The 15,839-nt window shown below is 52.2% G+C and overlaps 4 protein-coding genes across 4 annotated transcripts; 3 read left to right on the forward strand and 1 right to left on the reverse strand.

Annotated features, from left to right (window-relative positions):
- Positions 1–743: 743 nt before the first annotated feature.
- On the forward strand, positions 744–2,480 carry N0V89_010484 (uncharacterized protein; the record flags this gene model as incomplete). Its single annotated transcript, XM_056219226.1, has 5 exons — positions 744–1,041; positions 1,094–1,192; positions 1,244–1,761; positions 1,815–2,236; positions 2,285–2,480. The coding sequence occupies 5 exons, from the start codon at positions 744–746 to the stop codon at positions 2,478–2,480; spliced, it is 1,533 nt and encodes a 510-aa protein (XP_056066353.1).
- A 544-nt stretch (positions 2,481–3,024) lies between these two features.
- Positions 3,025–7,135, reverse strand: N0V89_010485 (uncharacterized protein; the record flags this gene model as incomplete). The annotated part of the gene is made up of 2 exons (XM_056219227.1): positions 3,025–3,878; positions 3,928–7,135. 2 exons carry the CDS (start codon positions 7,133–7,135, stop codon positions 3,025–3,027), a joined length of 4,062 nt encoding a protein of 1,353 aa, XP_056066354.1.
- A 4,138-nt stretch (positions 7,136–11,273) lies between these two features.
- On the forward strand, positions 11,274–12,455 carry CNS1 (HSP70/90 co-chaperone; the record flags this gene model as incomplete). The annotated part of the gene is made up of 1 exon (XM_056219228.1): positions 11,274–12,455. The coding sequence occupies one exon, from the start codon at positions 11,274–11,276 to the stop codon at positions 12,453–12,455; it is 1,182 nt and encodes a 393-aa protein (XP_056066355.1).
- Positions 12,456–13,229: 774 nt separating this feature from the next.
- N0V89_010487 (uncharacterized protein) lies at positions 13,230–14,911 on the forward strand (the record flags this gene model as incomplete). The annotated part of the gene is made up of 2 exons (XM_056219229.1): positions 13,230–14,222; positions 14,291–14,911. 2 exons carry the CDS (start codon positions 13,230–13,232, stop codon positions 14,909–14,911), a joined length of 1,614 nt encoding a protein of 537 aa, XP_056066356.1.
- Positions 14,912–15,839: the final 928 nt, after the last annotated feature.

A 15,839-nucleotide genomic window follows, 5' to 3' on the forward strand; every position in this document is an offset into this window, starting at 1 on the left:
AGGAATGGGAACAAACATTGAAGACAAGAAGGGACGCTACTTCCCTTATGTAAGCCTTTAGTGAACGCACCCCCGGAAAAGTCGGCATTTCTGAGTCGATTACTTTCTCCGGTATTTGCAGAGAAGTTTTCATCTTCGCATCGCTCCCAGAATTCGTACGCATGAAGATGCCGTTGGAAGAGATGCTGTGCATTACAGGGCAGAAGTCGACCTCCTGCGCGTCGAAACTTCATTGGCTAGATCCTGCGCAATGATCGCGGCAACAGTTGAGCTTGAACTTGCGAGGTTCGATATTCAAATGTTACGAATTACCCTGTTTCACACAGTGTCTGCTCTTGTGTTATCTTAATTCCCATAATCTTCGCGTCCTGCTCGTTCATTCAACATCGCGCCTAGATCCGCTTTATGCCCAGGAAACGTCAAACAAGCATCTGATGTCGCAATCAGATCCAATGCACGCTCGACGTGCACCTTCTTCCCTTCGCACCAATAGCATCATTTCGCTCAGCACATCTCCAGTTGTTCGACGCATTTGTTCGCGCGTGATATGTCGCTAAAACACGTCATGCCCGTTTTCTGGCATCATTCTGAGCGTTGTGGATGTAGGTCAACGTGCACCCATGTATGTGAAGATAGCAGGGCCTGTTTCCAACCATAGAAAAAAGCGTTCCTGCAGCATGCCTTCCAAAGTGCCTCTCAGACCTGCAAACTTTCGACAGGCACTTCAGCGCATCGAATAGAAGATGGCTTCGTACACAGCCCAGGACAAAGAGATCGAGACCATCCAGTCTTCTCCGCCCGTACACTCAGAGACGTCATCGCAGTTCGACGATACCTATCAAACGTACAAAAAGAACCAAAGCACCGTGACAGACGCCGCAGAAGCGAAAAGAGTACTGCGCAAAATCGACTTTCGCATCGTGCCTATCCTGTTCTTCATCTATCTTCTGCAGTATCTTGATAAGAATGGGATTAATTATGCGAGCGCGTATGGATTGACGGAGGGGACGAAGTTGCAGGGACAGGACTTCTCTTGGCTTGGTACGTTTAGTATGGACTTGCTTTGTCGAAGCGCTCATTGACAGGTATCAAGGCTCTATCTTCTATTTTGGATATCTTGTTGGTCAATATCCGTCTGGATATCTTCTGCAGCGCTTGCCTATAGCTAAGTTTCTAGGGTTCACGACGCTAGGTGAGTCGTGTTCTACTGCTGGAGGACGGGCAAGAAGCTGATTATGATTAGGATGGGGCATTATTCTCATAACAACTCCAGCATGTCATAACTTTGCAGGCATCGCTTCGAATCGCTTCCTCTTGGGCCTTCTCGAGTCCGCCGTAAACCCAGGATTTGTCCTCATCATGAGCATGTGGTACACAGGCGCAGAGCAACCCCTGCGACTCGAAGCCTACTATTGTACGAATGGCATCGCAACCATGTTCGGAGGCTTGATAGGCTACGCTGTCGGCCACATCAAATCTGGTCTTCCGCGATGGATGTACGTCTTCTTGATCTTCGGCTCATGCAGTATAGTCATGGGCGTCGTCACCCTCCTCTTCCTCCCAGATTTGCCCTCCACCGCGAAGTTTCTCAGCGAACCCGAACGTGTCATCGCCGTCGAGCGTGTCGCAGCGAACCGTCAAGGCGTAAAGAATCGTCACTTCAAGAAGTACCAAGCATGGCAGACGCTGTATGATCCCAAGACGTGGATTCTCTTCGTCATGGCGACGGGGGCGCAGATACCAAATTCGGCTCTGACGAGCGTAAGTGTGGTCCTTGATCATTGCGGCACGTGGGGTGGTACTCACCATCACAGTTCAGCTCGCTCATCATAAAATCCTTCGGCGTCGACACGCTCGGCACGCAATACCTCCAAATCCCTGGCGGCGCCGTACAATTCATCTCCCTCATCGCGGGCGGCTTCATCTGCACGCGGTTTCCGAATACGCGCTGCCAAATCATGACGTTCGCCAATGTAGTCTGCATCATCGGCGCTTCGATGCTCGTTGCGCTTCCAGCAGCGAATAAATGGGGCAGACTGGTAGGACTCTGGCTGTGTTACTTCCAGGGATTGGGGTTTAGTATGAGCCTGACGATTGTAAGCTCGAATGTGGCGGGGTATACGAAGAAGCAGTTGACGGGCGCGGCGCTATTTACGGGGTACTGTGTTGGGAACATTATTGGGCCGCAGACATTTAAGGATGGGGAGAAGCCGGGGTATCACAGTGCATATGTAGCGTAAGTCTCGATATTGCTCCTTGAGAAAGGTTGGCTAACGCAACTTAGCATGTTGATCGGGTATTCCATCAAGCTGCTTGCAGTCTTGGTGCTGTATGCGTATATGTGGAGTGTCAACAAGAAGAGGGATAGGGAGTCGGCAACTGGAATTCATCTAACGGATGAGGAAGAGAAGGCTGCGGTCGAGGCGGGCATGCTCGACGTGACTGAGATCGATAACAAAGGGTTCAGGTACATCCTATAATACTAAGATAGAATGTCACGATGCGACAACAAGACGCAAGTGTATGCATCCGAAAGAATTTCAGGAAAATCAGCAAAAACGTCCGAAGACCATGGCTGACAGATTCAACTACCATAAGCTTACAGATAACCTCCCAAAATAAACAATTAGCCTCCCAGCCCCAAACCGGTCCTAGCCTTCCATTCCTATTCCTATATCGGACCTTCCCAAGGGTATCAAAGCGCAACCGAAAAAGCTAGTTGGCTGATGTGCTGAAGAAAGGAAATATTACGGATGACACCGCGTGGTGTTATGGATATCTTTGCGCACGAGCGCTTGTACATCTACGCCTGTGAAACCCTATTAAGCCAATGATTGGAGAAGAAGAAGATGATGATGAGAAGTATGAGAAATATGACACTAGGAAAATGAGGATAATGAGTGGCTTTTGAGTGATGCACTTTTGAGTGATGCAGTAAAAGAGACAAGCGCAGAGCCAGAACACATAGTCGGCAATAGCACGTAGGTCGCATACAAGTCGTCGAAAACTTCGCAACGTATGAGACTAGAATCCACGGAAAGGATCGTTCATGATTTCATCGTATGCTCCGCCAGCTCGGTTCGCTTCGTTCACGCTCCATTGGCTACCGCGTCGCCTTCGGTGTCCTGGGCGAGCAGACGATTGCAAGACTCGTTGCGAGGGATCTTTGCCTAAGCTGTCGTCGATGAAGGCTTCCATGCGCATGGTCCCCATAGTGTCAAAAAAGGGACGAGTCGAGGTACTTGCTTCTGATGTTCGTGTGCTAGCGATGACGCTGTTAGGGTTGTAGACAGAAGAAGGCACAGAAGGGGGTTGTCTGCTGCTGTACATATCGGAGGAGTTAGAGGAAACCACGGACGGTACTGGTTGGTGAGAGAACGTCCTGTACTGCTGGGTGGGTCGAGGCGCAAGCGGTCCTGTAGAGCTTCTCTTCCTGCTGTGGACAGGACCACGAGGGATGGTGGGCGGGTCTGCAGAGTCTTCCAATGATTGTTCCGCTTGGAATGTGTTCAGCTCGGGCATCGGCTCCATAGATGCTTGATACCGCTGACTGACTGGGTTGGCTTTCCCTTTCGCAAGGCGGACCGAATCACGAACGTGCGACCGACGGAGCGTTGCTCCTTGCGGTCGATAGGTGGGCTCCTCCTCAGGAGGTGGTGCGAGCGGTATGGGTCCGAGTTCTGGAATTGGAGCGCTGGAGTGAGCCAGGAAAGTGAGGGCTGTCAGCCACAGATAGTGGCGCTCTCGCGAGTTGGTCGTGAACTTGAGGGCGCGAGCTGGGGTGAGAATTAGAATCGATCGGTTGAACACGGCTTGAGTTCCTGCGTTTCGGGGAAGTGGCGTGTTGTCGACAACATCAAGGACGGACTGTATGATGACTGACAAGGATGTTAGTAGGTGAAATGTGTGTACACTGAACAAACTTACGTTTCCGGCCTTTGGTGCCCATCAAGGCAGGACCAGTTGTTGGCTGCTTGTTACTCCACAGCACCGAGCGCTCATATGGCGAGATCCAAACCCATCGCTTGTGGCGTACACCATGGACGGAGGAGACTCCTTCTTCTCCTGCCCGAGCAAGCTCCGCAGGTGACTCCTGCCCACCGAAAGCCTTCCTTCCTCGCACGTATTTCCACATCCATTCACCAACCATAGTAGCCGCGATGGCATCGACTACGCTCGCTTGGTAAGCAACACTGCTCGAAGCACTTCCCGTTTGCCCTGTTAGTGCAGTTTGCGTGGTAGTAGTGGAGAGTTGGTGACGATGACCACGTGCATACCCATAACTGCTGCTCACATCACTAGGTATTGGCGGAAGCGAGGGACTAGGAGGGATCGTAGGAGTCGCAGGCAAAGGTGGGGACCGACTTCTTGGGCGTCCTGATCTAGGCATGACTGCCGCCGATCGCACCTTTCGAAGGCTGTCCTTACGCTGGTGTGGTTGCTTGGTGCCGTATGGTCGACGTCCCGCAGAAGCACCACTGTTACGCGGTGTAGGGCTCTGCGAACCCTCACTCTTACTGAGGCCAACCTTCCGCGAGCTTGATCGTGTAGGTACGGGGAACGGGGGCTTAGAGAGGAAGCTGTTCGTATCGACGCTACCGATGCTAGGGCTGCGCGAACGCATATGTGCTGATGTCCCACTCTGGATCATGGCTGATCGCCGAATGCTAGGCTGTCGACCAAGCTTGCCGACCTTCGCCGGTTTCTCCATCGAAGTGCGCGCGGGAACTTGTGGCTTGACTGAATCCTCAGATGGACGAGCAGGGGAAGGCGAAGGCTCCTTTTCCTCCGGGACTGGGGTAGGCGGGCTGTTGAACACCTTACCGCTCTTGACATTACGCGATGATAACATAGGAGGGGGCTTGTGCTGCTCCTCGTCACTGAGCTCCGCGTCTGAATCCTCTTCATCTGAAGACGGTCCGTCGAAGCCAGCAAACAGGCTGCTTGTTCGGAAGGGTCTGCTAATGATGCTTTCTCTGTTACGAGTCAAAGGACCGTTATCATTGTTCCCTGGGTATCGATCCTCGATCTTGTCCGCAGTTTTCTCAAGCAAAGCCATAAGATCTTGCCGAGCGGAGGGAACAGCAGTGCTCTTTTCCGCCTGCTTCGTGTCTGTCTTCTCAGCAGAAAGGCTGGTGATTGTCCCCTTCTGGCCAGGCTCCGGTGTACCAGGCTTAGACGATATGGCCGAAGGCTGCAGATGAGGCGGTAGCTTGTTGAATCGCCTGTCAACCATGATGGGCTCAGTTTGCATACCCACTGTGCGCATGTTCGACCTCAAATCAATCGTAGTCTGTGTAGCGGCACTTATCGTACGTGGCGGCAGCATAGGCTCTTTGGGCGATGACGGTGTAGACGAAGGAGCATGAATCGCGATGGAAGGTATCAGGATTGGTACTGGAGGAGGCGCGCGAGACGGTGGTACAGGGTGTGATTGCTGTTGCGCAGGCTCGATTTGGTCGACAGGTTCGATGCGTTCAATTGGCTCAGTCTGGGTAGCAATGGAGGCAACTGCAGGTCGGGATTGAGGTGGTAAAGAAGTATCTTCAAAAGACGTCTCGATCTTAGGCGTCGCTGGAGGACTCAAAGGTTGATCGCTAGTTTGCGAAGACGTGGATGTCATCAGTCGGGGCATCGGCGGAGCTTGTGATGCCCCTGCTGATGGGCCAGATGCGGCGGACACACGCTTTTTCCTCTGGTTGGCTTCTACTTCGACTCCCGAAGCGCTTCCATCGTAGAGCTTGAAGGTCAAAGTTGACTCTGACGTTTCGGGTCGTACAGGGGACGACGGAGGGGAGGGTTGTACTCCAGTGTCAACATATTGAGGTTTTTGCACCGATTTCGGTTCTGGCTCTTCTTCCGGCTCTGGATGTGGCTCTGGTTCTGATTCTGGTTCCTCTTCCGGTATTTCCATTGACTGCGGCCTTGGAGGAGGGAACACCAGCTGGAATGCTTGTGGCGGTATGACCATAGAAGTGTGCGTTGTTTCAATCGAAGACTTCACTGGCTCATTGTCTGGGGCATTAGACAGGATGTCCCTGTTCGGCAATTCGCTATCCAGGCTCAGGCCGAGAATGCGTTTTGCCTTGTCGTCCTGGCGCATGGACTGCCGCGACTCGAGGGCTCTCAATGCTCTCATTTCATGCTCTGGGAAGTCATCCGAGTCGAGTTCCAGTTCGTCAAGGTCTTCTTCCTCCTCGTCAAAGACCAATTCGTCTGCTAGGCTTATGCCATTAGCACGGCCGTGACCTTCGGATCCCGTTCCGCTCATGAGAGACATTCGATAACCGCGTCCAAAGCTTCGGAAACTGCTATTACTCAGGTTTCGGGAGTGACGCGCAATACGTGTGGACGTCCTTCTCGCAGGCGAAGATCGCACGCTTCCGGCCTCACTTTCCGGTCCCACTCCACTATCGCGAGGGATCCCCTCGCCTTCGCTGTCCAAATCATTCTCTTGTGCTTCCTCATGAATAGCAATCTCTTCAAGAAGCATCTTTAGCCGGCTTTCGGAAAGGTGTACGCGCCGTTCTAGAGAGCGTTTTTCGCCAACCCAGGCTTCCTTCTCGTGCTCCCACATGTCATGAACTAGAGTAGAATCATCTTCCTGGCTACGCAGCCTCTTCTGTGCCGAGTCAAGCTTATCCTTGAGATCTGCATTCGCTTCCTTCAATTTATCTCTCTCGTCTGCGATTTCTTCCAGTGCCGACAGAGTTGCAGTCTCGAGTTGTTGTAGCTGACCCTTCACAGCTCGGCCCTCCCTCGTACTCGTAGACAGCTGGCTCGTAAGGGTATCGTTCTCTTTCCGGACCGTGTGAAATGACGTTTCGAGATCTTCAATGAACTTGTGCTTGGAATCTAGTTCGCGTCGCAAAGAAAGGATTTCGGACACAAGGGAGGCATGCAGTGTCGGTGTGAATCGCCGCGGATCCAACATGGATACGCCGTCACTATTGTTAGAGTCATGATTGTCATTGGGTTCCGGAGGAAACGGTGCCGGAGATGCGGGAGCCTCGCTCATGGGTGTTCCATAGCGGGACGTTCTTCGTGAGAGGGAATTGTACGGTGTATCGGCCGGCGAGGGTAAAGGCTGGTTGCTTATGTACGCTTCATTATCGGAGAAGTATTCGGTGGCCATCGTGATAGAGGGACGAATTCGATCGGGAAAGACGATGCGATCGAGTAAGTTAGGAAGTCTTGCCAAAACCACAGTTCAATGGCGCTAAAGGCTACAACGCCCAACACATTACTATGCCAATGGTCAGATATGGTTCAAGGGAGGGATAGTTGTGTCCAGCTTTCAGATGGACTGTGCGGTTCTCCATAGCTGTTCAAGGTACTCACCACAGCTCCTGCGCGTCATCCAAGGACACAATGTCGGAGTCACAAGCCTCGAGCGCAACCGTAAGAAATGACAATGTGCCGTTGAAGACAATTGCGAATGCCGAAAGGGTGGGATCAAAGCCAATCGCGAGATATCGCAAACGCTGGTCAGCTTCGTTCAGGTCCGTCAATGTGGTGCAACGCTCAAAGGCTAGGTGCGTGATGTCAGCCTGCAGCTCCGTTTGCCATGCTCTGTGTGTGGTGTGAACATGAGGACCGTGGGCTGACTTACGTTCTAGACATATGCGACGAAGATATGCAAAGGAAAGCTCTCCTGGTACAATTGAAACTTGTCAGTGCTCAGATTGTCAAGGGTGTAATGTACAGATTAGAATGCATTGAGGGGCGAACGAATATGAAGAGAAGCTAGCAGGCATGCATAGTTATCAACGGCAAGCCCCAGACTCCCAACGCGTTGTCCAGCTCGTGCGTGGGTCGTAAGGAGGGGGATCAAAGGTGAACGAGAACGGGGTGGGCATGAATGTGATGATCAGCGAGTGCCGGGTTCATGCATCCTCCAGATCCTGGTAAAACGCTGTCGTGGGGAGACGGGAAAGGTCCAGGATCGAGACGTCGGAGCGAATAACGTGCATCTGTGTAATTGACCCCATGTTTAATTTGGCCTGCACACGGTGCACACGCGTTTATGCACGATGCTTTGGGCTTTTGGCTGGCGAGGGCACGGAGGAAGTGCGCTCCCCTGCATGCAACCGAGCTCAGAAGCCCAGGCTAACGGAAACGCTATATTGAGTTAAATAGGCCCACTGATTGCCCTTCATTGGTCCGAATTTCTGGTCCAACGTACCCGTTCCGCTAGGCTAACGCATCTCCTGTCGAGCAAAAGGAAATGACACGGGCAGATGCTCGAGCGGCGCAGCTCTCGATGCGTGGGATCATCGTTCGCAGCCTGAGGATGTGCCGCTGTGTGATGAGGAACACTTGGCACACCTTCCGAGGATTGCCACACGTTCGTGCAGCAGCTGAATCCTGCGACTGTCCACCGATAGGCTTTCAGCCCGCCGAAAATCCATCGCCCGTGAAATGAAGTCCTGCGACCCAACCCTCTGCTGTACCTGTAGCTTCAACGCTACGAAGGACCGCCCATTCGAGAGGAAAGCTAAAGTTTCAGCCTCCTACCGGAACGACCACTGAGGTATTAGCCTTGAACCCAGCGAACAGGAGACCAGATCTGTGCGCGACGATGAGGCTCGTAGCTCGCGCGGCAGCGCCGCTCAGTGGTCCCGTTTGCGCCGCATGTTTAGCCTGCTAGTGTTGTTCGAGTACACGAGGCCAACCGTCAGCATCGGACTCTAGTAGAGCACAAACATGCGTCGCGGTGCTCCGACGTTTGCAGATGGTCAGTCGGACAGCGTCTTGAACTGGAAAAGACACTGTTGGGACGCGTCGAGATCCTGGATCTTTCATTCATGCTATAGCAGCGGTCGGAAGCATCGGGTGCCATGGCTCAGAAGCTGTGCCGTTTTGAATATGAGCTTTGATCGATTCCACGCCTGCTCGGTGGAAAAGATGCCCAGCGATCGCCAGGGAAGATTGCAGTTTCGGGCGGGCCATGTGATTATGGAGGTAGGAATTCAAATGCTGTCGTCGACGCGACAATATGCTCACCAGAAACTACGTCTAGCACTGGCAACATTCTCAACGGTGCGCATTACGATGTTAGTACACAGAAGGCGAAGATGCTTTTTGGTGGTGTGGTTGCAAGATAATTGACGTTTCCGTGGCTTCGGGAGCCAATGCGAGATGTGCGCACAGAGGTGGATCTTGTCAATAGGTACGCCGGCCCTTAACTCTCTTGAAATCGTAGAGTCCACATGCAGACTCGCGGCAAAGCCACAAAAGCTCAAAAACGGGGCGTCATGCCCGCATCCTTCCTGCTTTTTCTCGCTTCATCCGTCCTGGAGTCCGGGGCAATGAATCGCGACCACATCCAACACAATTCCCCTGGCAAACTCGCTGCACGAGACTGCGCACAGCGCCTACATGTAGGCCTGTTCCGCTGCACGACAGCACTTGCCTTCCTGACACTTTCATCTCCCCAATGCGCCTGGCAGCTGTAGCAAGCCTCGGCTTGCCTTCGGGGCTTTGTCGCCGATACTCTTCGCTAATCCGCGTACCCGTGTCACGTGTGTGTAAACGGTACGGGACAGCTTCAGGCCACCCACACTCATGCCCAACGGAAACTTAAAAGTCGTGAGGATGAACAGGCGTTACGGTAACGCCTTTGCTAAAGACAAAGTAGCTTCGCAAATCTACGATCTTGGGGAGATGAAGATGGCAACTTCGCTTCGTAAGCTGTGCCTTGTGAGGCGCTTCACCCTTGTGTTGATCAATCTCGGCTGGAAATCGGGGTACGCGTGTTTGGAGCTGGACTTCCATTGACGCCATGCATACGGCATCTCATCGGAAGTACAGTTCCTTGTGTAACCCTCGTACAAGCAATGTACACCGGAAATGCCGAAAGTACTCGGCGAAGTGTTTCAGTATCAAATAATCCTTTCATATGGAAGCAGCGGCTGGGATGACTTAAACTCGTTAAAGTAATTCAGAGTGTTGCGCGCCCCTGCGAAAGCATACGAGATACCTCGGGCACACAAGCCTCCATTGTATGGCGAGGTCCTTGGGTGGATGGGTCTGTGTTGTGATCTTCTTTCTTTTGGCCACTATGGCATTTTGAAAGGGAGATCCTCGGTCGAATTTGTTGAAGCTTAAGGTTTGGGATCAAATAACGTCCAGGATTTGCTGCAATAACGTGGATTTCGTCTCAATATTGTTCCATGCTGCTACGATCTTGAAGTGTACATGATCATCGATTCAAGATTGATTGCGGATTCGGTACACTGAACGAATATGAGAAGGTCGTGATAATCGACCATGATCAAACTGCAATGGACACTTCGCCCTCGATGCTGACCCATTGGCCATCGACGCACTGAGGTGCATGTTTCACACATAGTATGCGATGACCTGATAAATCCCGAAGCCATTGTAGGCCGACGATATAGCGATTGGGCATATCAGGTGAAGTGTCAGTGAAGCGCTCGTGCTTTCTTGTCGGATGTAGCACTCGAAGAGGACAAAATACATTACTGACACGGAGATCGTAGGTTTGGGGAATTTGTCGATTACATCGATTCTGCTGCCTCGTATGATACTTGAACTTGGATTTGCCGTTTTTGTTGCCGCATATACGAAGATATAAGAGTGTCCCTACGGCAAATCGTCGGAGTTTCCAGGTAGTGTAGCCGTTTCATGAATGTTGCACTGTTGGGCCAGTCGGCACCGGTCCGTCACGTCCCATCGATTTTCAATGCGACAACAGTTGCACCCAATTGCACGTTGGCGATATTCTCCGACCCTCTTCCTTGGATTCTTTGATCCCCAGTAAGTTGCCAGCTACCAGCATTGCCCTGTTCGTGTTGCGTGGGTCTCGTCTCGGGCCCTGTTCATCGGCTATCTTAATTCAATCGTTATGGGATCCCACTCCTGTTCAGAAAGGGGTTTCGTTGCGTAATAGGGCTGCGTATGCCCGTCGCGTCTCATGGAAGGCCCTGGCCATCTCCAAGTGACCCGCGCATGGAAGCCGCAAGGAAGTCGTTGGGGTGACCAGCCGTCGCTCCAGGGCTCGCTCGAGTCCACGAGTTCCCAGCATGCACGTGACCGGTATCGATAAGCGACTGTGATATCGAAAAAGTTGACCACAAAGCGGGGCGATTGCACAGCGGCGTACACAGCACCAAACCAACCCATTGTCTGAACTTTTGACAGAAATTCTGTGAGGAAATCTGCTAGCTGTTCGAATCGTAAATTTGCAGGTGGCATATTTTCATCAAACGGGCTGAATACCGAACGCGATTTCTCACACATCACCAACCATGGCACAGCTGCCTCAAGGAGATGGCGTTTCGTTACCGTCAGCAGCTATGCCACCGGCAATGGCGGACATCAAATCACTAAGTGTGGATGATGTCATCAAGGAGATGAACCGCATGCCTCTCTTCATGACAACCCTTGACGAGACCGATGGCGAAGGCGGCGACAATGAAGCCTTAGAAGCCCTGAAAGCCCTTGCATACGAAGGCACCAAAGCGGAAATTGCTGAAAACTTCCGGCAACAAGGGAATGACTGCGCCCGGACCAAGCAGTGGACCGATGCAAAGGAGTTCTACGACAAGGCAATAGCAGCCTTGAAGGCGCCTAAGAAAGAACCGCAGCCAGAGGATGGTCCGCCTGTAATTGATGTAACCGATGTAGAGGTCAATGAAGAGGAGGAGGCGGAGAAGGAAAAGGTCATCGAGGAGGCATGCTACATCAACCGAGCGCTCTGTAACCTAGAGAAGAAGAACTACCGCTCTTGTATCCAAGACTGTGCAGCAACCCTTCGTCTCAACCCCTCCAACATCAAGGCGTACTATCGGTCTGCCAGCGCATGTCTCTCGCTCGATAAAATACCGGAAGCGGTTGACGCATGCGCCCTAGGCCTCGCCATTGACCCTTCCAATGCCCCGCTCAAAGCCCTCCAAACTAAAATATCCACACGTAAAGCCCACCTCGACTCCGTCGAAAAGGCACGTAGAGAACGCGAAGCGAAGGCTGCCTCCGAACGTGCAACTCTCGCCCTCGCCCTCAAGAGCCGCGGCATCAAGACCAGGAGTACAGATCAAGCGCCGGATCTAGAAGATGCTGCGGTGAAGCTCGAGGATAAGCTAAATCCCAGCTCAAAAATTTCGTTTCCAGTCATGTTATTGTATCCCACGCACGCTCAGTCAGACTTCATCAAAGCGTTTGGTGAATCGGAGACCCTCAGTCAACACCTTGAGTATATCTTCCCGCTGCCGTGGGACGAGAAACATGAGTTTACGTTGAACGATGTGGACGCATATATGGAGACGATCGCGGGTGGACTTATCAAGATGGGAAAGAACATGACATTAGGGAAGGTGCTGGGCAGCGGCAAATGCGAGGTCAAGGACGGGCTAGTTAAAATAAGTGTGATTCCAAAGACAAAGTCGACGGAATGGATAGACGAGTTCAAGAAGAGGAGGGGGGCAAACTAATACTTCTGCATTTTAGCGTACAACCTGTCCGACGTTATCATTCACTTGTCTGGGTTCTTTCCACGAAATGTCGGCGGATATCGCGGTTAACTTCACCTTCGGCATTCGTTTGTTCCTGAAGTCTCACTCTCAGACCTCACGCTTAGCTGCAGTTACTAGTCTCTTTCATCTTCACCTTAGTACCGTGCGCAATGTTTAGCAAACGGGCGTGTCAAACTTTGCGACTAGAGATCCACCTCATCCACTTCACCTTCGTTTGTTTGTCCTCTTCACTACGCGTCGGCAGATCTCGGATTCAACTTTATCTTTGGCCTTCATTGTTCTAAATCCTTAATTCCAATCTCACGCCTAGCTGCAGCTATTAGTCTCCCGTCGATCAGTTTGCCTCTACCTTCGACACCGTGCGATATTGAGCAAACGGGCGCGTTGAACTTCCGCGGCCTTCGAAACCGTGCGCAATATTGAGCAAACGGGCGACCTCACCTTCGCTACCGTGCGAAACAGTGAGCAAACAGGCGCGTTGAACTTCGCAACTGGTGCCCACCTCAACTTCAGATATCCAGCATACTCAACCGTACCTCAACAGATCTACAGACACGCATGGCCTTCCACTAAGCACCGTCAATTGCGAAAGCTATGGCGCCCGCCTAACTACAACCCCTGCGTCCCCATCCATCGACACGAACGTACGCTTGCGGCTCGAAAATTGATGTTGAGGCGTTGACCCGACCTTCGACCAAAGCGCTCGCGATCGCACTCCTGTCGTGTCTGACCATGGATATCTTCGACCACCAGTTGAGCGGTGACACAATCGCGGCACTGAAAGTGCCTTTCGAACACGACGCCAATTATCGGAACAAGGCCACCACAGCTGATGGCGAAAGGGTAAAGCCCAATGACAGTGTCGAGTTGCGAAACGGCAGCTTGCTGCGCATCGTTTTCATCACCAAGGACAATAGCGGAAAGACATGGTTACACGGAATTCGGCTGCTGCACAACGAAGAAATAGACAAGAAGTACTCGGAAAAGTTAGGGCATTACTTGAAAGCCCTACTACCATGCGACCAGAACGAGGTGTGCGCTATCATAAAGACGACTACAGATAGCGATGCCATCGATGCCTTCTTAGTCAGCGAGCCGCTGATAGATGTTGTATGCAAACGCCGGATTATTTTTACCAATACCCTGCGTACTTGGGGCGACTCTCAAGCTGAACCCAAAAAATCCACTGACTCCGACCGCCATGGAACTCTTTTCTGCCGTTGGAAGCACATTGAGAAGGCAGATCTGGAAAAGCGCAAAGTTTCCGAGTTCAAGCTGCGGAGGCTGACCAGATCGGAGGCTGACATTGAAAATGGTATAGCACCTTTCTGGTTACTTCATCATCATCGCCCCGGTCAGAACCGTTCAAGGCCCTCGGATGTACAATTTACGTACGGCGACATATGCGCTGGAGGAGGGGGTACCAGCCGCGCAGCAGAACTTGCGGGACTAATGCATCGCTTCCTCCTCGACAACGACACGAATGCGTGCGAGACCTTGAGGTTGAACTTCGGACCGGAAGTCGTTATAGAGAGCGACGTGTGCGAATTCTGCCAGCTGAAGGAGAGTGGGCTTGTCGTTGACGTTGTCCATTTCTCGTTCGTATGCAAAGCACATTCGGCTGCAAACCGCCACACCAACCCCGAACGGGATGCCGAGCATATTGCCCTGGGCTACACACTATCAGACATCCTCAAGATGTGCAGACCTAGAATCGTCACCATGGTAAGGGCAGCGTTTAATTTGCATGTCAGATATGCCATTGACTACTATGGTGGCTAACGTTTGTTCAGGAACAGGTGCCCGGGATAAACAAGCGCTCCGATGATGGACAGCATCTCCGATCATATATCCAAGCACTCACAGAGAGCGGGTATGATTGCCGTTGGAAAAAGATTAACTTTCAAGAATATGGCAACGCGCAAGCAAGACAGCGTATCATCATCATGGCCGCTTGTCCGGGACAAGATCTTCCTTCATGGCCTCGAGCAACCAACGGCAATGGTCGACGGCTTCTAAAGCCTGTCAGGATAAAAGATGCATTGCTTCTCGTTCCAGAAGTCGATGATCTCCCGCCGCATATGTTACAACACACTGCGAAGCCGGATGCCGTACACAGTGATCCAAGGCAGCCCCTGAAAGCCTGCATCACGACCCGAGGCGGAGACACTGACGTCCATCCATACGAAAAACGCAGCTTCAACATGGCCGAGCTCGCGGTTCTCAATGGGTTCCCGGCCTGGCACCAGTTCCCTGCTGAGCTGGGAGTCACGGCCCTCCGCGAGCTCATTGGCAACGCAGTCCCTGCGTTATCTTTTAAGCTCTTCTTCGACAAGGTGGTTGAAGCGCTCAAGCAGACCGATGAAGAAAATGCACAATATGAGCAGACAGAAGGACGCGACTTCATGGAGTAAGCCGGCTACGCGCTCACGCACCTGTCGAACGTCAAGTCGACCTGCCGAATTCCCAGCGTTTGCATCGACAGAACGTCACACGCGGTCATAAGTCCATGCACCCGTTCTTTCGGGCTTTACGGAGAGCACGCTCACACTGCAAGGGCATGGCCAGTCAAAACCTGCAATTTATCTTGAATGCGCGTCCTCTGCTTCACTGCTTCCTGCCTTCTTGATTATACAAATTTTCTTTTGTTCTCAACGGGTTACCAAGCTGTTATCAGCTTCCCCACAGCCAGGGCTCAACGGTCGGAAGAGCGCCGCAACTCCGTGGTATTCGGTGCGCCCCCGATACGCATTGGAAGCCCATTTAAAGCACGCCACGACATACGCGTACGTGCAGCAACTTCTGAGCTGAAAAGCTCTAAATCAATAGGACAAGGTCGATAAAGGAAGTTGGTAAAATAGATCTGTATCTTCAATCCCAGCTCCTACTCCACATGCTCAAACATCGCTGCGAATCACCAGTGACCACACCATAATCTTCCCGCATCCTGCACCTCCCAATTCTCGCGTGCCCCACCCCTGGTCCCATTTATACATAAACATGCTTTCACCCACACCCAAGCATGCACTCACGGACGCACGCACGCATGCATGCACTCACACCTCGCTTCAACCATGCATCGGCAACACCCGCTGCAAATTTCACGCGCATGCCATTCCCACCATTAATCACGGCTAATAAGGCTCCAAGAGGGATCCAGCATCCCGGATGGGGGAAACGATTCCGCGCTGCCGTGCTGCGCTGAGCCAGCCACCCGCGTAATCCGCAGATAAGCGTCGCGTTACAGTCCGCGGGGGAAGACGTACCTCCGTAATAGCGACGCGGCAAAGACGCAAGAGCGGGAGGGAGATTATAGACTTCGTACATATAAAGTTTTCGGTT

Source organism: Didymosphaeria variabile (assembly GCF_027946475.1).
Source record: "Didymosphaeria variabile strain IMI 356815 chromosome Unknown scaffold_8, whole genome shotgun sequence".
Taxonomy (NCBI): Eukaryota; Fungi; Ascomycota; class Dothideomycetes; order Pleosporales; family Didymosphaeriaceae; genus Didymosphaeria; species Didymosphaeria variabile.